General features: G+C 40.0%; 1 protein-coding gene across 1 annotated transcript; it reads right to left on the bottom strand.

The window, feature by feature from the left end:
• Window positions 1-651: 651 nt before the first annotated feature.
• nkpd1 (NTPase, KAP family P-loop domain containing 1) lies at window positions 652-15,011 on the bottom strand. Its single transcript, XM_036136066.1, has 6 exons — window positions 14,890-15,011; window positions 11,546-11,612; window positions 6,647-6,763; window positions 5,058-5,386; window positions 3,302-4,750; window positions 652-2,428 (listed from the first exon to the last, which is right to left on the bottom strand). The coding sequence occupies exons 2-6, from the start codon at window positions 11,583-11,585 to the stop codon at window positions 2,153-2,155; spliced, it is 2,211 nt and encodes a 736-aa protein (XP_035991959.1). The 5' UTR covers window positions 11,586-11,612; window positions 14,890-15,011; the 3' UTR covers window positions 652-2,152.
• Between the last annotated feature and the right edge of the window lie 258 nt (window positions 15,012-15,269).

Genomic DNA, 15,269 nt, shown 5'->3' on the forward strand with positions numbered 1-15,269 from the left:
GACACCCCTGGGCTAGGCAAAGGCCGAGTCCGGGATCCAGGCCAGATAATCTGTAATGGGAGGAACACTCCGAGCAGAGGATTCCAAACAGGGTCAGAGACAGGACACATGTCCAAGGTTCAGGCTTTGGGTCATTCATGAGGGGCAGAAGAAGCCAGGCAAGGGCAGAGGCAAGGCAGGAGGTCAATGTCCAGAATACAGAATCCAACTGGAGAATCCAACAGAGGCAAGACAGGCAGGAGAAATCCCAGGAAGGAGACAGGTCGAGATCAGGCAGGCAATCAAGGAACACTGGATGGTTTACTGACACGGTGGCTTTCAAGAGTCTGGCAGTTACCCACTGGGAGAGCCTGGAATATATGGCGCTCCTCCCAGGTGCAGCGACTTCACTCGGTTGGAGCTGCCGCAGGTGTAACTGCTCAGACCTTGATTGCCTGTGCAGCACAGGGAGCGGGAGCAAGGAGTGACGCCATGAAGACTGCAGACAGGGATTTCTCATGCAGGATCAGAATCATTGAAAGCTTTGAAAATATCACTAAAAAAATACTCATTCCATTGGCTATATGTTAACTTGAATGTGTTTAGAAGTGAGAACCACACAAAAAGTAGAAATGAGAACCACACAAAAAGGTTTGAGTAAGGATTTTACTATTGAACACTGTGTTTACATTCCATTTTTGAGTTTGCATTTATTAGCAAGAAATAAAGAATTACAGCTTTACTGCATCATGAACAGTGTTGAGCTGCCTTATTAGATATCATAAAAGTACCCTGAAGCATGATGCTTAAAGTGACGTTACATGAATTAACAAATGTGATTTCATGATCGAGCTATTTTTAATTTTTATTTTTTTAAAGGCGATAACTTGTAACTTGTACTCGGCACTCTCTGGTGTTGAGTTTCTAGAAGGGTTTAAGTCAAACATTTAGCAAACATTTTTTGAAATCGTGGACCAGCACCAAATAAATCAATTTTCATTGTTAAACCTGAGAGATAATCCATAAAAAGCTTTCAAAAATAATATTGTGCTCAGTTGCCTCTGAAGTGGTACATGAATATTTTCAGCGCCTTCGCGGCTGATCGTGCAACTCTAGTCAGTTAAAACAATCAATGAGATAAGATATGCAGAGGCAATAAAGAGGGTTGAAAAAAATAGAATGGAAGTGAGAACTTATCATGAAACAACATCTGAGAGGAGCCAGAGAGAAGGAAATGATACAGAACTAACAATGTACCACCTTATTCTGTTTTTTGCCTATGTGATTGCTCTGATAAAATAAAAATAATACATTCTTGGGAATGAAAGATCTTTCAACAGACTGCCGACCTGTCCAGGGTGTACCCCGTCTCTCGCCCATTGAATGCTGGAGATAGACACCAGCACCCCTCGTGACCCCAATAGGGATAAGGGTGACGGAAAATGTATGGATGATTGGATGGAAAGATCTTTCATTCCAACATGTTAATAACATGTTCAGGACACTTGGTCCACACTGAATTTGTTTTTAAAGGTTATGTTAGCTTACGGGTAGAAAGAGCAAAGTCTACCCGTGGAGGGGGATGTATAACATTTGTTACACAAGGAATGCAATACAGTAGTAGTACTTTGCTTTAAAGGGGTACTAGTTTTATTTTGGTGATGATCTAAGTTGGTTGTTTAGTATTTCCTTATTGGATCTGGTTTGATAACCTGTCAGTGATCAAACCCAGCCAGTCCTCCATTCTGGTGCCCACCCTTATAGAGTGGTAGCAAGAAAATGGTTTTAGAAACAAATTCTCATAGTCTGTTGATGCCCCTGACATAGACTTGCCCCCATCTTGCCCCCACCCCCCAAATAAAAAAAAGTCTCCGCAACTGGCAATCAACACATTTAAGCTGCAATTCAGCAGTGAATCAATATATCTGGGTGAAAACTGTCACTGTGTGAATTTAGCTCAAATCCTTGAAGCCAGGAACAAAAGGTGTACAAAAAACATGACATTTCAATAGCTAAATAACACATTGTTACATGGTTTTTAAAGCTATACAAAACTGGGCAAGAGTTGAAAAATATTTTTACTTTCAAACACTGTAAGAACAACTTCCAACCTTGTTCTATTCAAGATTTACTTTAGTGGATGGGTGGTATGTTGTGTTACAGAAAGCAGACGCTAACACAGACTGGGCGTAGATGAGTAATTGTGGGGGGCGTGATGCGGAAACTTTGACAGCTGGTTGTTAGAAGGTACCTGCAGCATGTTGTCATACCGTGACCGGAGAGGTGAGACGAAACTCAAGAAGTGCAATTTGAAAGTTGCCCATTCGCCAAACGTCATACCCAGGAGGGCTTTCAGATCCTCTGCATCACCGAAGACCAGAGCAGAGCCATTGAGCTTATGGTCTTTCACCGTATCAATGTATTTACTCTCCAAGTCCATCCTTTCCATCTGAAAAAGACATTATGAAACATGTGGCAGATAAACCAGGTCAGGGATTAAGCTTGAGGCTTAGAAATGTTATTAGAAAATATTTTATTATTATGATAAATAATGTAAACATGTGATATCCCAGAAAAAAACAAAGTGGTGCAACATATCAAACATGATCTCCTTTTGACAAAGTGTCAGTGCAGTTTTAAATCCCAAAGTTACGTAAATAGTCATTCAAGAAAGCTCTGAAACAAAAAATATCCAATGAAATTGAAGTGAAAAAGGAAAGATTCTGCAACACAGCCTAATTCTACATGAATTGTACAGATTATTAGACTCGTGAGACCATCCTGATCTCGCGAGCTTTCAAGGTTTCACTCGCAGATCAGTCTGGCTACTTTCCGTTGAAAATTTGGAGCAGTTCACCAAACGAACGTCCAATCAGCGTTGGCTTTGAGGCGGGTTGAGGTGTGACGCAACGAGAAGCGCGACAGTTCAGTCTAAAGAACATGGAGGCTTCAGCCGATGAAACTAGCGTTAGCGTGGCTATCGAGCAAGTTTTATCGGAATTACAGAGTATTTCTTCACTGAAAGAAGAGCAAAACACTGCTCTGGAGGCTTTTCTCAGAGGAAAGATGTTTTTGCTCTTCTCCTGACTGGTTTCGGCAAGAGCTTGTGGTTGTGTTTTCGTCGTCGCTGTTAGTACGTCATATGTTTCGTTGATCTGATTGGTTTATTTAGCCCGTCTATCACCAACATAGGCCAATCAGCTAACCAGTATTTTCGCCCCTTCCCAAAATTACTTCAACGGAAGGTTTCCAGATGGATATGCAGAGCAAATCCATCTGGCGGATTCAGGTTAACAGATTATAGCTAGAAGCAAGAACTCACCTCTTTGCAGATATCCTCTGTGGTCATTTTGATAAGACTTGTAACCGGAAGAGGAGCAACGTTCCTCATCCAGCCCGAGTCTTTCAGCCCGGATGTCCCTCTGATTAGAGCCAGCTCCCTCCTGATCGACTGATCCAGGTTCACCATCGCCACTTGAAACACCTCCAGGTTCTTTAAGGTAAACTCAAACTCTTCGTCCTTGAGCAACGCTTCGAACACTTCAGGATCCCCGTCCTGCTCCAGGAGGTCTTGGATGTGTGCCCGCATCACATACAGCTCCTCCCTGGACTCGCTGAAGACCCTCCATAGGGTCTTTGAATCATCAGTGCTCATGTTCTGTTGATCAATAGCTGCTCTCTGCTTTTCATCCTCCACACACTGGATGATCCAGCTGAATCGACAGGGCCACTGGTTGGCTAGGACCACCCATGCTGCAGTGTGCTCTGGAGCAGGAAACTCTTTCTTCAACACCTTCATGATTATCCAGGTTACCCAGACTGAGTTGATCATCCTCTTCATTGAGATGGCGTCATCTAACATGTACTTGTTTAGCTTTTTCTCTGCATTACTCAGGATCCCTTTGACCATTTTCTCCAGTTCGTCTTCGTCCACATCCAGGGTATCTGTCTTATTGTTCATCAGTGGAATTGACTCCTTTGATTCATCAATATCCACCACAGACAGATCTATTGAGGATGTCTTTCTCCTGTGTGTGCTCTTCCTTAAGGGGGAATCTTCAGATGTTCCTGACCTTTTGGTAAGACTGTGAAATAAGTTGCTCTTTAAATTTTCAGACATTGGTGGGACTGTGAAGGCCAGAGTAACGATGCGGTTCAGCAGAGCGTGAGCTCTGTCCTCTTTACAGAAGCAGCTTTCTGCAAATTTCACTTTTTCTAACAGAACATTGGGATTTACAGCCAGAATGGAAAGAACTGGGCTTCCCTCATCTGAAACTAAAATATTGATGGCCTCCAGAACCGCAACGATTTTCTTGGGGGAGCAACGGTCCAGGTTAGTGATTTTCAATATAATACAAATCCTTCTTCTTTCAAAAACCTCCATAAACTTGATGAATTGAGTCAGAAACCAAATCTCCTTCCTGACTTCGTTCATAAAACCCATTTGGCTGCTGATCCGGTCGTTGTCCATTCCCTTTGTAATGTTCCGATCCTGGCTGAAGATGAGGTTCTTGGCCATCTGCAGGATAAACCTCAGTGCACTCGCCGCCGGGACTCCTAACGATGCAATGACGAAGCCCTCCAGTACACCCACCTCACTAGTCGCATCAGTCTCTTGGTCCTCTGTGCTTACACCAGCTTTAGGAAGACCCCAAACAAACAGGACAACTACAAGGACTACAGGGACAGCAATGATGGACAGGATGAAAAACCACAGGGGGCAGCAGCAAACTTTCTTGGAAATCCAGTTTTTGGGGCCATCTTTCACCACCTTGGGTTTAAAAAGAAATCCACGGAGAAAAAAAAGGTTACTAACCACTGGTGTGTTTTAGGGGCACGTGTCCAGATAAGAAAATCACTTTGTTGCCCACTTTGGATTTTGAAAAGCATGAAACAGTTGGAAGACAGTTTGTTTATATAAAAGCATTGTTTTTGCTAAATTAATTCTCATAACAATGATCTCGTTTTAGGATTGGCTAGTCCCATCTAGATAGAAGGTTGACTTCGGGGCGCCCATGTTGGATAATACTTTTGTTATTGCTCTTAAAGCAAAGAAACACCAAACAGAACACACAAACCTTTTCCTTCACTTCGTCCTCTTCGTCGTATTGAGTAACACGGTAGAGTGCAAGGGCCAGTTTCCCAAAGTTCATCTGCATGGCGTGAAACAACCGTATGGCAATCCCAGCCCATAGTAGGTCACAGCCTGCAAAATGCCAAGCGCTGAAATTCACATAAATGAACCTGACATTATGGTGATTCTGGTTCTGTTTGGTCCAGACTGGTGTGCAGAAGAGCAGCTTCCAGATGAGAGACATTAGGCCTGTGAATGACAGCTTGGCTGCACGGGGCTTTGAACTTTTGTTGGATCTTTGTTCAATCCTTATGGATTCCCGACTTGTGTATACTGAAAAACAACAACAACAATATTTACATTGAGAATGTCGATAGTTTAGGTCCACTTAACTCTGTTATAAAATATGAATGAAAAATATCATCATATCCTAATGAAAGCTTTAACCTAAATAATGGGATAGGTAAAGACTTACACGCTGGGTGGGGGATGTTTTAATTTATGCTAGAGAACGATCAAACCTTGGTAAAGCTGAATGAAGTGTACAATTTTACATAAAAATATAAAAAATATCTATTTAAATACATATTTTAAAAGTATTTTTTCCCAAGTAAACAACAAGTAACAAATTCAGTTGAAAAAATGCTAATCATTATCATCAAAAATACAATATTGTGCATCCAAACTGTACAATCGAGGCTTTGATACAATCCTCTGTTAAATATTTAACCTTTTATGGACTGTATTGATTGGGCTTCCAGCAACCAATAAAACACCCTGGAGCAAAGAACTAAATCCAATACCAGTTCCATGAAAAACAATCAGCCTGCAGGAAGGCAAAATAAAGAAAATGGATGTAGGGTTCTGGATTAGTGGTGTTTGTCATCTGTCTTACAACATCTCACAGCCTCATTGTTCTTTGAGTTTTATTATTTGAGCTTCAAGCTTCATCTGAAATGTGCAATATATCTGCCAAGGTTGAAAAGAAAAGAATAATTCCTGTTGCAGCGGGACCTTCAGGGCATAGCAGCACTACTTTTCTTTTCCATGGAGGCCTGTCGCCGCTCCTGTGCCTTCCCCAGTCATCGTAGTTGATGTCACTTGTCTTCCACATTTCTGCCACCACATATTTTATGAACAAGGTGAAATCATTTGTGCAGCCTGATTTTTGAAGGTTGTTCGCCATGCATCTATAAACAGGCCTCTGTAATGTCAGGATGACTAGCCGACAATGAGAAGAATGCAAAAACGGAATTATTTCTATTTAAATCCCTTTTTTAATGCACCCAATCAGCTTTAAAGAAGCTATAAAAGCCTTCTGCTTTGACTACATACATTTTAACATAATAAGTCGCAATATTGTGTCACCAATATATTGTAGTGAACAGGTGCAGTTGGCACAGTCGACGCATCACACTTTCACACATCCCTGTCTTGTTCGCAGCTAACACGGCGGATACGGAGACAGTGTCAGAAACACTGCAAACATTAAAATCATCGGAGGTAAAGAGTAGTCATCGGCGTCGAACAGAGCCGAGCCCGAGAATGAACTTTCTCACAGGATTAAGAGATTGTTTTAGAAACACCATTTACCTTCCATCTTATTGAGAATCACATCCAGTCGATCCTGACAAGAAGAGTAGAGACCCACTGTTGCTGGTGAGGAAACCTTTGTCAGCGTCTTGGACAGAGCGTACGCATAGATATCATCTGAAAGTAGATTTAGAAGAACAGGTAACATGGCTGTGTCATTATAATATATTTCTGGAGTTGTTATTTTTCTAAGCTCTGAAGATTTTCTGACCCATCAGTCCCGAAAGTAGTTGGGTGGAACAAAGTGCCACCTGTTTTCTGCCTCTTCTGGGGTTGCTGGACATTGGGCTGTTTCGAAGGAGATAAGTATGGTGTGTGTTTATGCAGCTACTTTCAGTTTGCTTGGGGGACAACGTGTACACAGTTCTCAGGACAGTCTGGTTTTCTGTGGTTCTTAAAAAAAAGGTTAAACAATGTCGAAACGTTCTCAGAAAAGCTAAGCAAAAGTCTGGTTGCTTCCGATTTAAGCCTGTTTGCTTTTAACTTTAACCACCTTCCTTGTATCTACTAGAAAAAATGCCCACAGCATGACGCTGCCACCACCAAGTTGAATGATATTGATAGTGTTTTCAGTGTCATCTTACCAGAGCACCTTCTTCCACCTGTTTGCTGTGTTTGCTTGTGGCAAACTTAAAATGAGAGTTCCTATGATTTTTTAAAACTGTGGTTATTGCTTTATCACTGTTTTAAACTGGCTGGACGTCTAAAAATCTTTCTGTCAACAGTTTTTCCCCACTTGAATCTTGACTGTGGATGTCTGCAGCTCCTTCAGAGTTCCCATGAGCCTCTTAGCTGCTCCTCATATTAATGTTCTCCTTGCCTGTCCGATCAACCTTAGGTGGACGTAACCTGGCAAGCCAGATTGATAATGTATAGCACTCTACGTTCTGCACATTGTCAATCAGTTCCTGCTCCCATCAAATCTGTTTGGGGAAAGAAGGGACACCCAGCAGAACTTTCCAAGCTGATTGGTCGAAGAGACACCCAGTGCCCGCCTACAAAAGGTTAGTTTTAGCCAATGATGGTATCAAATTAAATTGCAGTAAGCAGAAGGCTCCATGAGAACTATGAGACACGCATGTGTCCTCCTGCACTGCCATGTTTATTTTGGTTCAGCTGTGGGCTTGGCAGCTATTGCTTTAATAACAGCTTGCATGTCACGCCTTAAACCATAATGCTGCAACGTGACTGGCCCGAACAGTTCTTGGGTCAGTCACAAATGGTTGAAGCGCGAGATGGATTCTCGTATGTTTCTGAATGCACAAATACCAAGAAAATTCATCTTTCAGGCACGGTTAAGATGTCTCACAAAATTTGTAATTTAGCAATTTTCTTTTTATTTGCAGGTGATAGATTGGACAGTGCTCTGTAATATGTTTAAAGCCTGGGATAATGTTTTACAACATAATCTTAATCAGGTGCCTTCTAAAGGCAGATGGTGGCACTGGATTTTATTTTAACAGTGTTATTATTAAATTAAAGAGATGTGGCACTGAGGGTTTAGATTAAAAGGGACTCAAAACAGATGTAACACTTTTCAGATTTTTCTTAGTCAAAGCGATTTTCACCACTAGGTGGAGCTTGAGCACTGTTTCTAGAACAAAACTAGATGTGTCATGAGATGAGCCATATGCGCATATTTACAAAGGAGAAATACACAGCAAAACAGCATCACCTTTCAGAGGAACTTGACTAGTGAAGAAGTAAGTAACTCATAACTTTATAATGCTGTTAGCAAGAGAACATTTTGATCTGATGGGCTTACTCACTGACATTTTGGGCCTGGCGGTGGCATTTTAGGGGCAAGGAGGAGTTAAGCACCAAGTGGCAGCTGTTCACATGCACGCGCAGCTGGCCCGGTTATGTAAACAAAAGACTGGAGAACAGCAAAGAGAGATGGTCTGTGATGTTTTACCATAGTCCATCTAAAAGATACCTTTAGTTCGTCCCAAACCTATTGTTAGTTCTGTCTGTCTAAAATAATATTTTGTGCTTTTTAATCCAGTTAAATCCCCATAAAATACACTTTATCTTGACTAATGCAGAAAATGTCAGTGGATATTGATACTTTTGCAATTGACTGTATATGTGACATAAAACAGTCTTTGTAGATGAACATGGTTGATATTTGCCACCTTCATGCCTCCTGCTCAGCTATTTCTGATTCACTTCCTATCTGCCTCAACTAACCAATGGAAAGGATGATCATTGCAATCCAAACTTGGACATTTCTGTTTTTTTTTTTAAAAAAATACAAGGAACCTATATCCCTTAACTGGCAACGGGTCACCGGTGACCAATCAGACCATATTTTTGAATTCAAAGCCATGTTACTATCTTGGACTTCAATTTTAAAAACTCTTGTTTCAACATGGTCATCTAGGCCGTCCTCCTTTGATTAACACCTCTTTTGACCAACTGTGTTGATCCACAGTTTCTCCTGAACCAACGTTATTCACCATAGCTCATTTCTCAAAACCCTACCTTCTCCTGGTGTAAAGTACGTTGCTCAGACCAGTCAGTTCAGACGCTCATAGCGACATGTGGAGATTGTAGCCAGTGAAATTACTGTCCCGTGGATGTATCACTGGTGGGGCAGGACTCTTAAAACTCCATAGCAGCAGCATGCGTAAAGCTCATCCGATTACTGGGCTCTCTGTGCATCCTTGTGTGTAAAAGTCAACATTTGGTGTTAGACGTACATTTTCACAAGGAAATATGTGTAAAGCTACTGGGAAAACTCAAATAGCAACAGAAGATGCGGTGGAGTTTGTCACAGCAGTGACAATGTTTTTTCTGATTACTTATCGGAAAGGTTTTTGAGAGCACCTAGACATACCTACAGAAAAACAGGTCTAGAATAGTAATTTTTTATTATATTGCATTCACACCTGTCACACAAAAGACTTGTCTCTTTTGGGTTCCTTATTTTTCAGCTACAATCTCCTTGCATCATCCTGCAGCTGCATGTCGAGGAAAGAATCAAGAAAACAAGAGCAAAAAAATTGACAACTGTGTTCCAACTTCAATAATTAAAAACACCGTACTGGACTTCTTAGTTTAACAATTTAAAGAATTTAAAGTGTTACTTTTACAGAGACACCACGTTTTGCCTCTACTGTAGCATCTAATTTAATTTGCGCATAGTATTTTTTTAGCCGTTTGTTTGGGGATTTTGGGTGCGTGAGTTCAGAGGTTAAAGCATTCTTATTTTACATATTTTTCTCACAGGAAGTTTGAAGAGAAAGTACACACAGAAACTTGAAATGAGCTAAAAAAAAGAGAAGAATTTTTCAGACAAAACTGACTCTACAGTAATTCTAAGTGTAATGAATATACAGTATGTATGCATTATTTATAATATTGGTACATAAAAAAAGGAAAAAAAGAGAGAAAATATATAATATTGGTACATAGAGTCATATTCAACAAATTTCAATATGAATCTCTAAGAAGCTTGTTTTCAGATTAAAAGTACCTTTGAAAAAAACAACCTTAAGCGGGGATTAAACATACTTTTCATAAATCCCCTATTTCTGTATTAAAAATGTTGCTTTTTTAATCGGTCTGAGGCAACAGTCTAATCTTAAATGCTGTGTATTTATTAGCTGGAGGTTGGAAAAAAAAATCATAATTAACAGAATTAAAGACACAGATGCCAGGCTCCAGTCCTCGAGGGCCGATGACCTGCAGCTTTTAAATGTGTCCCTGATCCAACACACCTGAATGAAACGGCAGCATTAGCTCCTCAGAATTCAGTCAAGGTCTCCAGAGACCTGCTGATGACCTGATTATTTGACTCGGGTGTGTTGAAGCAGAGACACATATAAAAGCTACAGGACACTGACCCTCAAAGACTGGAGTCTGACACCCCCGCTTTAGGACATCGTCAGTCTTTGTTAATGTATTTAAGGCGTGCTTCCTTTTCTAAATTGAGTTAAAAAACAAACTTTTCAATAATGTTCTAATTTATGGAATATGTGTGTCTTTGTACCAGACAATTTCAGATGACAGATCTGCATTAGCAAAAAAAAAAAAAAAAAAAACTCATGTGGAAAAGGTAAATTTTTGCCTTTTTGTGGCTTGCTTAGGCGTTGGGCCAAGACGTATTTATTCCTTTAGGTTCAACAATTTTCATTTACAATGTAGCAGAAATTCAAATATGCCACATCTACAATTTATACCATCACACTATAATTATATGTTATGTAGAGGAGGTCAGCAGTATATTTGTCTCAGCACAGAAAGCCCTTAACAGGTACTGGCATATCAGACGTTCATCGTGCATTATTATACATTTTCACTAAGCACATGTTAAGGTGCAGCTGCTCAGACTCAGTCAGGAGTGGATGTTGGATCAGAGAAGGCGCTAAAGTTGGGAGATGAAACCACAGCAAGGTAAAGGCACATGGGCTGTTGGACGGGTGGGATTTCTTGGTGAAAACAACTGCAGGCTTGCAATGCTTTTACACGAATTGTGTCATGAATTGCAGGAGCTGCCGAAGCGCCCTGAGAGAGGCATAATGTATTCATTACTGAATTAGCTTGGTCGCTGTTGTGCTGAGATTTTCAGATAGACAAGACATGTGCAGTGCCAGCCACCGACAAAGCACTCAAACTCCTTCTTGCGTTCGTCCCTGCTACTTTTTTTTTTTTACCAGACTCTCACACACCTTAGGGCTGCTGTTCATTAATTTAGCCCAGACAGGCTCTCTTCCCTCCAAACAGGATAAAAATCAGAGGCTGAACTCACACAGAGCCACCACTGAGTCAGATAATAATGTTTGCGAAGTATGTTAGGGAGAATTCATTTGCACCCTGGAACAGAGTGAAAATAGAGTCCCTGTGAGGAGAAGGAAAGTGCTCTTCTGCATACGCATGGGCTTTGGAACAACTCACCTGTTGCTACCTCCTCCATGATGGCTGTGGGGTGGGACATGCAGCTGTCACAGAAAACGCTTTTGATCTGTGAAAAATAAGAAACAGCAAGGCTCTCAGCTCGGGACATTTTGGAGGAGATATTTCTGCAGCCCTGGGTAATCTGTTTAGCTCCGGCTTTCCCCTCACTTCTCTCCTCTCACATCTCTTCCTCTCATCAAAGAGTTGAAGGATCAATACATATCATACCATACCTTTTCAGAGATAAACTATTGATCGCTCATGAAAGTTTCATGCTGGACTGAGTTCATGAAGGATATTAATTGTTAATAAGGCATTTACCGTTGCTTCATTGGGTTATTATGTTGAATATTTAAAAACAGCTTATGGTGCCTTTAATTCTGAGCAGAGAATTGCCTTTTATGTTTGGATGCCTGCTGTAGATGTGCTCTAATATATGCACCCAACAAATATTTCAAAGCTTTTCAACATTTATGGGTGTGGAACACAGCTTCGGTTAACATTTACAGCAATTTTATTAGCATTGTTTGCATTAGTAAAGCATTATTACCAAAACGTTTTAATAAGCTCTGCTTTCTGATGCAAGGGAACCAGTAAAAGGTTAATATATTCCTTTTATATATTTAAACTAATCAGCTGGCATTATTTCACATTAAATTATTGATGTTTGATTATGAAAACTGTGGATTTACTTCAACTTAATCTGGGTTCTGTACAGGGCTGATAACACTCCCTAAATTCACATCTGCTGAACACATCCTGCAATGACTTGCAGGGGAGATTTGGAAAACAATTTCATCAATCCATGAGAATGATCACCATCCTATGTCTGCTGTTAGGACCTGAAATAGATGTGGAGAGTAGCTGCACCATTTCTTCCATCTTCATCTGTATTTCTGATTCATCCTGATAGAATGGCTTTGATCAGGTCTCGTTAACAAATGCTAGCTGGCTCTGACAGGGCCAAATTAGAAAGTCAATTATTTCCTTTTCAACAACTCTGCTGTTCTAATAAAGAGTTTACTTGTGATTTACTGTCGTACTGTCATCATCACCCATCCTGATTTTGTCGGACAGGTTGGTCGGACGTGGCCTGCCGACGTGTGCTTCTGTGAGGTTTACCAATGCAGTTTTAAGATAGTGGTCCCTCAGTGTGTTGCAGAGCATCCATCCCCAAAGGCGCCAAAGGAGATAATCTATTCTCAATGGGATTAATTTCGGCTGTTGGCATGCAGACATGATACATTTGCAATTATGATTTCTTTTTGGCAAAATATGTTTTATTTTCTCTAGATTCGATAAACCTTTGCAACCTACCGACATACCTCAATGCCATTCTTGTTTTAAAAAGACAAAGGTTTTGACATTTTTTAGGTTCTACTGAATTTTCTTTAAAAAAATTTTTTTCTCTTGGTTGGTGTATCCCCACAACCTTTCATTTGAACTGTGGTAGTCAAGGTGATAAAGGTTTCTTGAGAATGCCAAGCTTTGTCAGTAAACAGACTTTTTATGCCCTCACGGGCTCCCCTTCTCTACAGTTCAGACTCCAGTCCTCTCTTTGTAGTCTGGAGTCTCTGGAAGGGTTTTTGGACTTGCACTGTAAATGTTTAAGCAGTGTGTTCACACAAAAGAAGCCCCCCAAAATAAAAAAATTACAGACTGCAGTTTCTCTCTCTCTCTCTCTCGCTCGCTCGCGCGCTCTCTCGCTCTCGCTCTCGCTCTGCGCTCTCTCTCGCGCTCGCGCTCTCGCTCTCTTGTATATAGAGATAGATATATATATATAGATAGATATATATATATAGATATATATATATATATATATATATATATATATATATACATATATACATATAGGGTGCTCATTGTTCAATAAGCACCCTACCGCCTCTTCATCTGTCATCTGTAACTTTCCTGAACGATATACAACAAAACAAAAATGTGAACCCATATATATTATATAATATATATATTATATTATATATATATATATATAATATATATATATATATGTATATATATATATCTATATATATATATATATATATATATATATATATATATATATATGTATTTGCTGGACTTTAACTTGTAGCCATAAAGCTCCTCTACCAAACAGGTATTGTTGCAGCATCGAGAGGGGCAGAGACCCCTACTTGCCAGTATCTCCAACATATTACTGGTTTTAATGACGTCATCACTTGTTTTGCTCAAAAAGTGTTTGATATGAATGCCTGTCAAAATTATGTCATAGTTTCTCCATTTTAAATAATCTTTTTTTTTTCAATAATTTAGAAATGCAGATCGCTTCAAAATAGTCCATAATTCACACAACTTTAAATGTTGATTGATGTGTTCAGCCTCACAAGTGAACCTGCCTTTGTATTCAATAGAATGAAAAGATGTTAATTCATGAGTAATTATGTCTAGAGTTTTAGATTGATTTGATGGCTCTCTTAAAGGAATATCTTTTCTTATTGGCGGTCCATTTTGCAATCTATATGCACTCCGGATCAAAATCTTGAACCAGGGAAAGAAATTAGTGTTCGCATTTGGTGCAGGCTGATCACACCCACTTTGTTAGTAGTCCTTGAAAATGCAAAAGTTAGAAACGGCAGGAAGAGTTAAAACTAACACAGCAAGCAAATTAATAAACACTTTACAAAACTGCGTTTCTTGTCTCCACACTTCCGGGTGCAGGGCATCTGTTAAATAATTTTTTTTAAGTTAAAATCTGAAAAATGTCCAATTTTCCAAACACATTTTCTACAAAGTTTCATTTTTGAAATGTTTTCTTTGCTTGCAATACTATTGGAACAAATTTATCTCCTTATAATGATTAACTCATTCCTCATTCTTCTGTTGATCCTAAACAAATCTCAAGCCTGTGAAATATACAATAGGGTCCCTTGTATATGTGGTAAAGGTCACTCAGATAAAGAATTCATCTTTCAGGTTAATTTTCGATAGTTTGTGAGACTGATTGGTTGATTAAACTTATTTGTTCTCAATATAGCCAGATCATGCTGAAGCCTTAACGGCTTGACTTGACACTGTTTTTCTTTTATTGCCAATTTTATGTCAACAGTTGTAACCCAGTTAATGATTAGTATTTGCATTACCTTTCTCTCTTCGGAACATATCTTCTACTCTTGCCTGAACTTGTCTGAGAAATTCAAATCGACTGCACCGCATTGACTCTCAGAACTGAAATTCTGCTGCAGTTTATGTTTAACTTTCATGGTTCACGCTCTGATCAAAGGGGAACAAACCATAATTTCAAAGCCTCTGTATGATTTAATCTTCTGACTGAGGCTAGAGACAAGTTTCCATTTCAACAGGCTTACCTGGATGATGGGGTTGATCTTTGCTTCAGGTCATCTCATATCGATACTTTTTACACACACTCTCAGACAAAGAAAGTCAGCAGCAGCTGCAGGTAAAGGTAAAAGGTGTGGTGGTGCTCATGACGGACTTTACAGCACTGAAGTGAAAGGAAAAAAAAAAGTTGGCTGATAACCACAGACTGTGCCTATAGGCCCAACGCTTTCCAGGAAGTGAGGTCATAAACAAGATTGAATTACAGCATGTCATACAACTGAAGCTGCACATTTCCTCATTTTTCATTTTCGCAGCCCGTATTTCTGCTTCCAACTCCCTCTCTGTTCACAGGATAGTAGTCTGGGGGTGGGGTTGGGGCAGCGCCTGAAACCATCACACGGTAGAA

Source organism: Fundulus heteroclitus, chromosome 4 (genome assembly GCF_011125445.2).
Source record: "Fundulus heteroclitus isolate FHET01 chromosome 4, MU-UCD_Fhet_4.1, whole genome shotgun sequence".
NCBI classification, from domain to species: Eukaryota; Metazoa; Chordata; class Actinopteri; order Cyprinodontiformes; family Fundulidae; genus Fundulus; species Fundulus heteroclitus.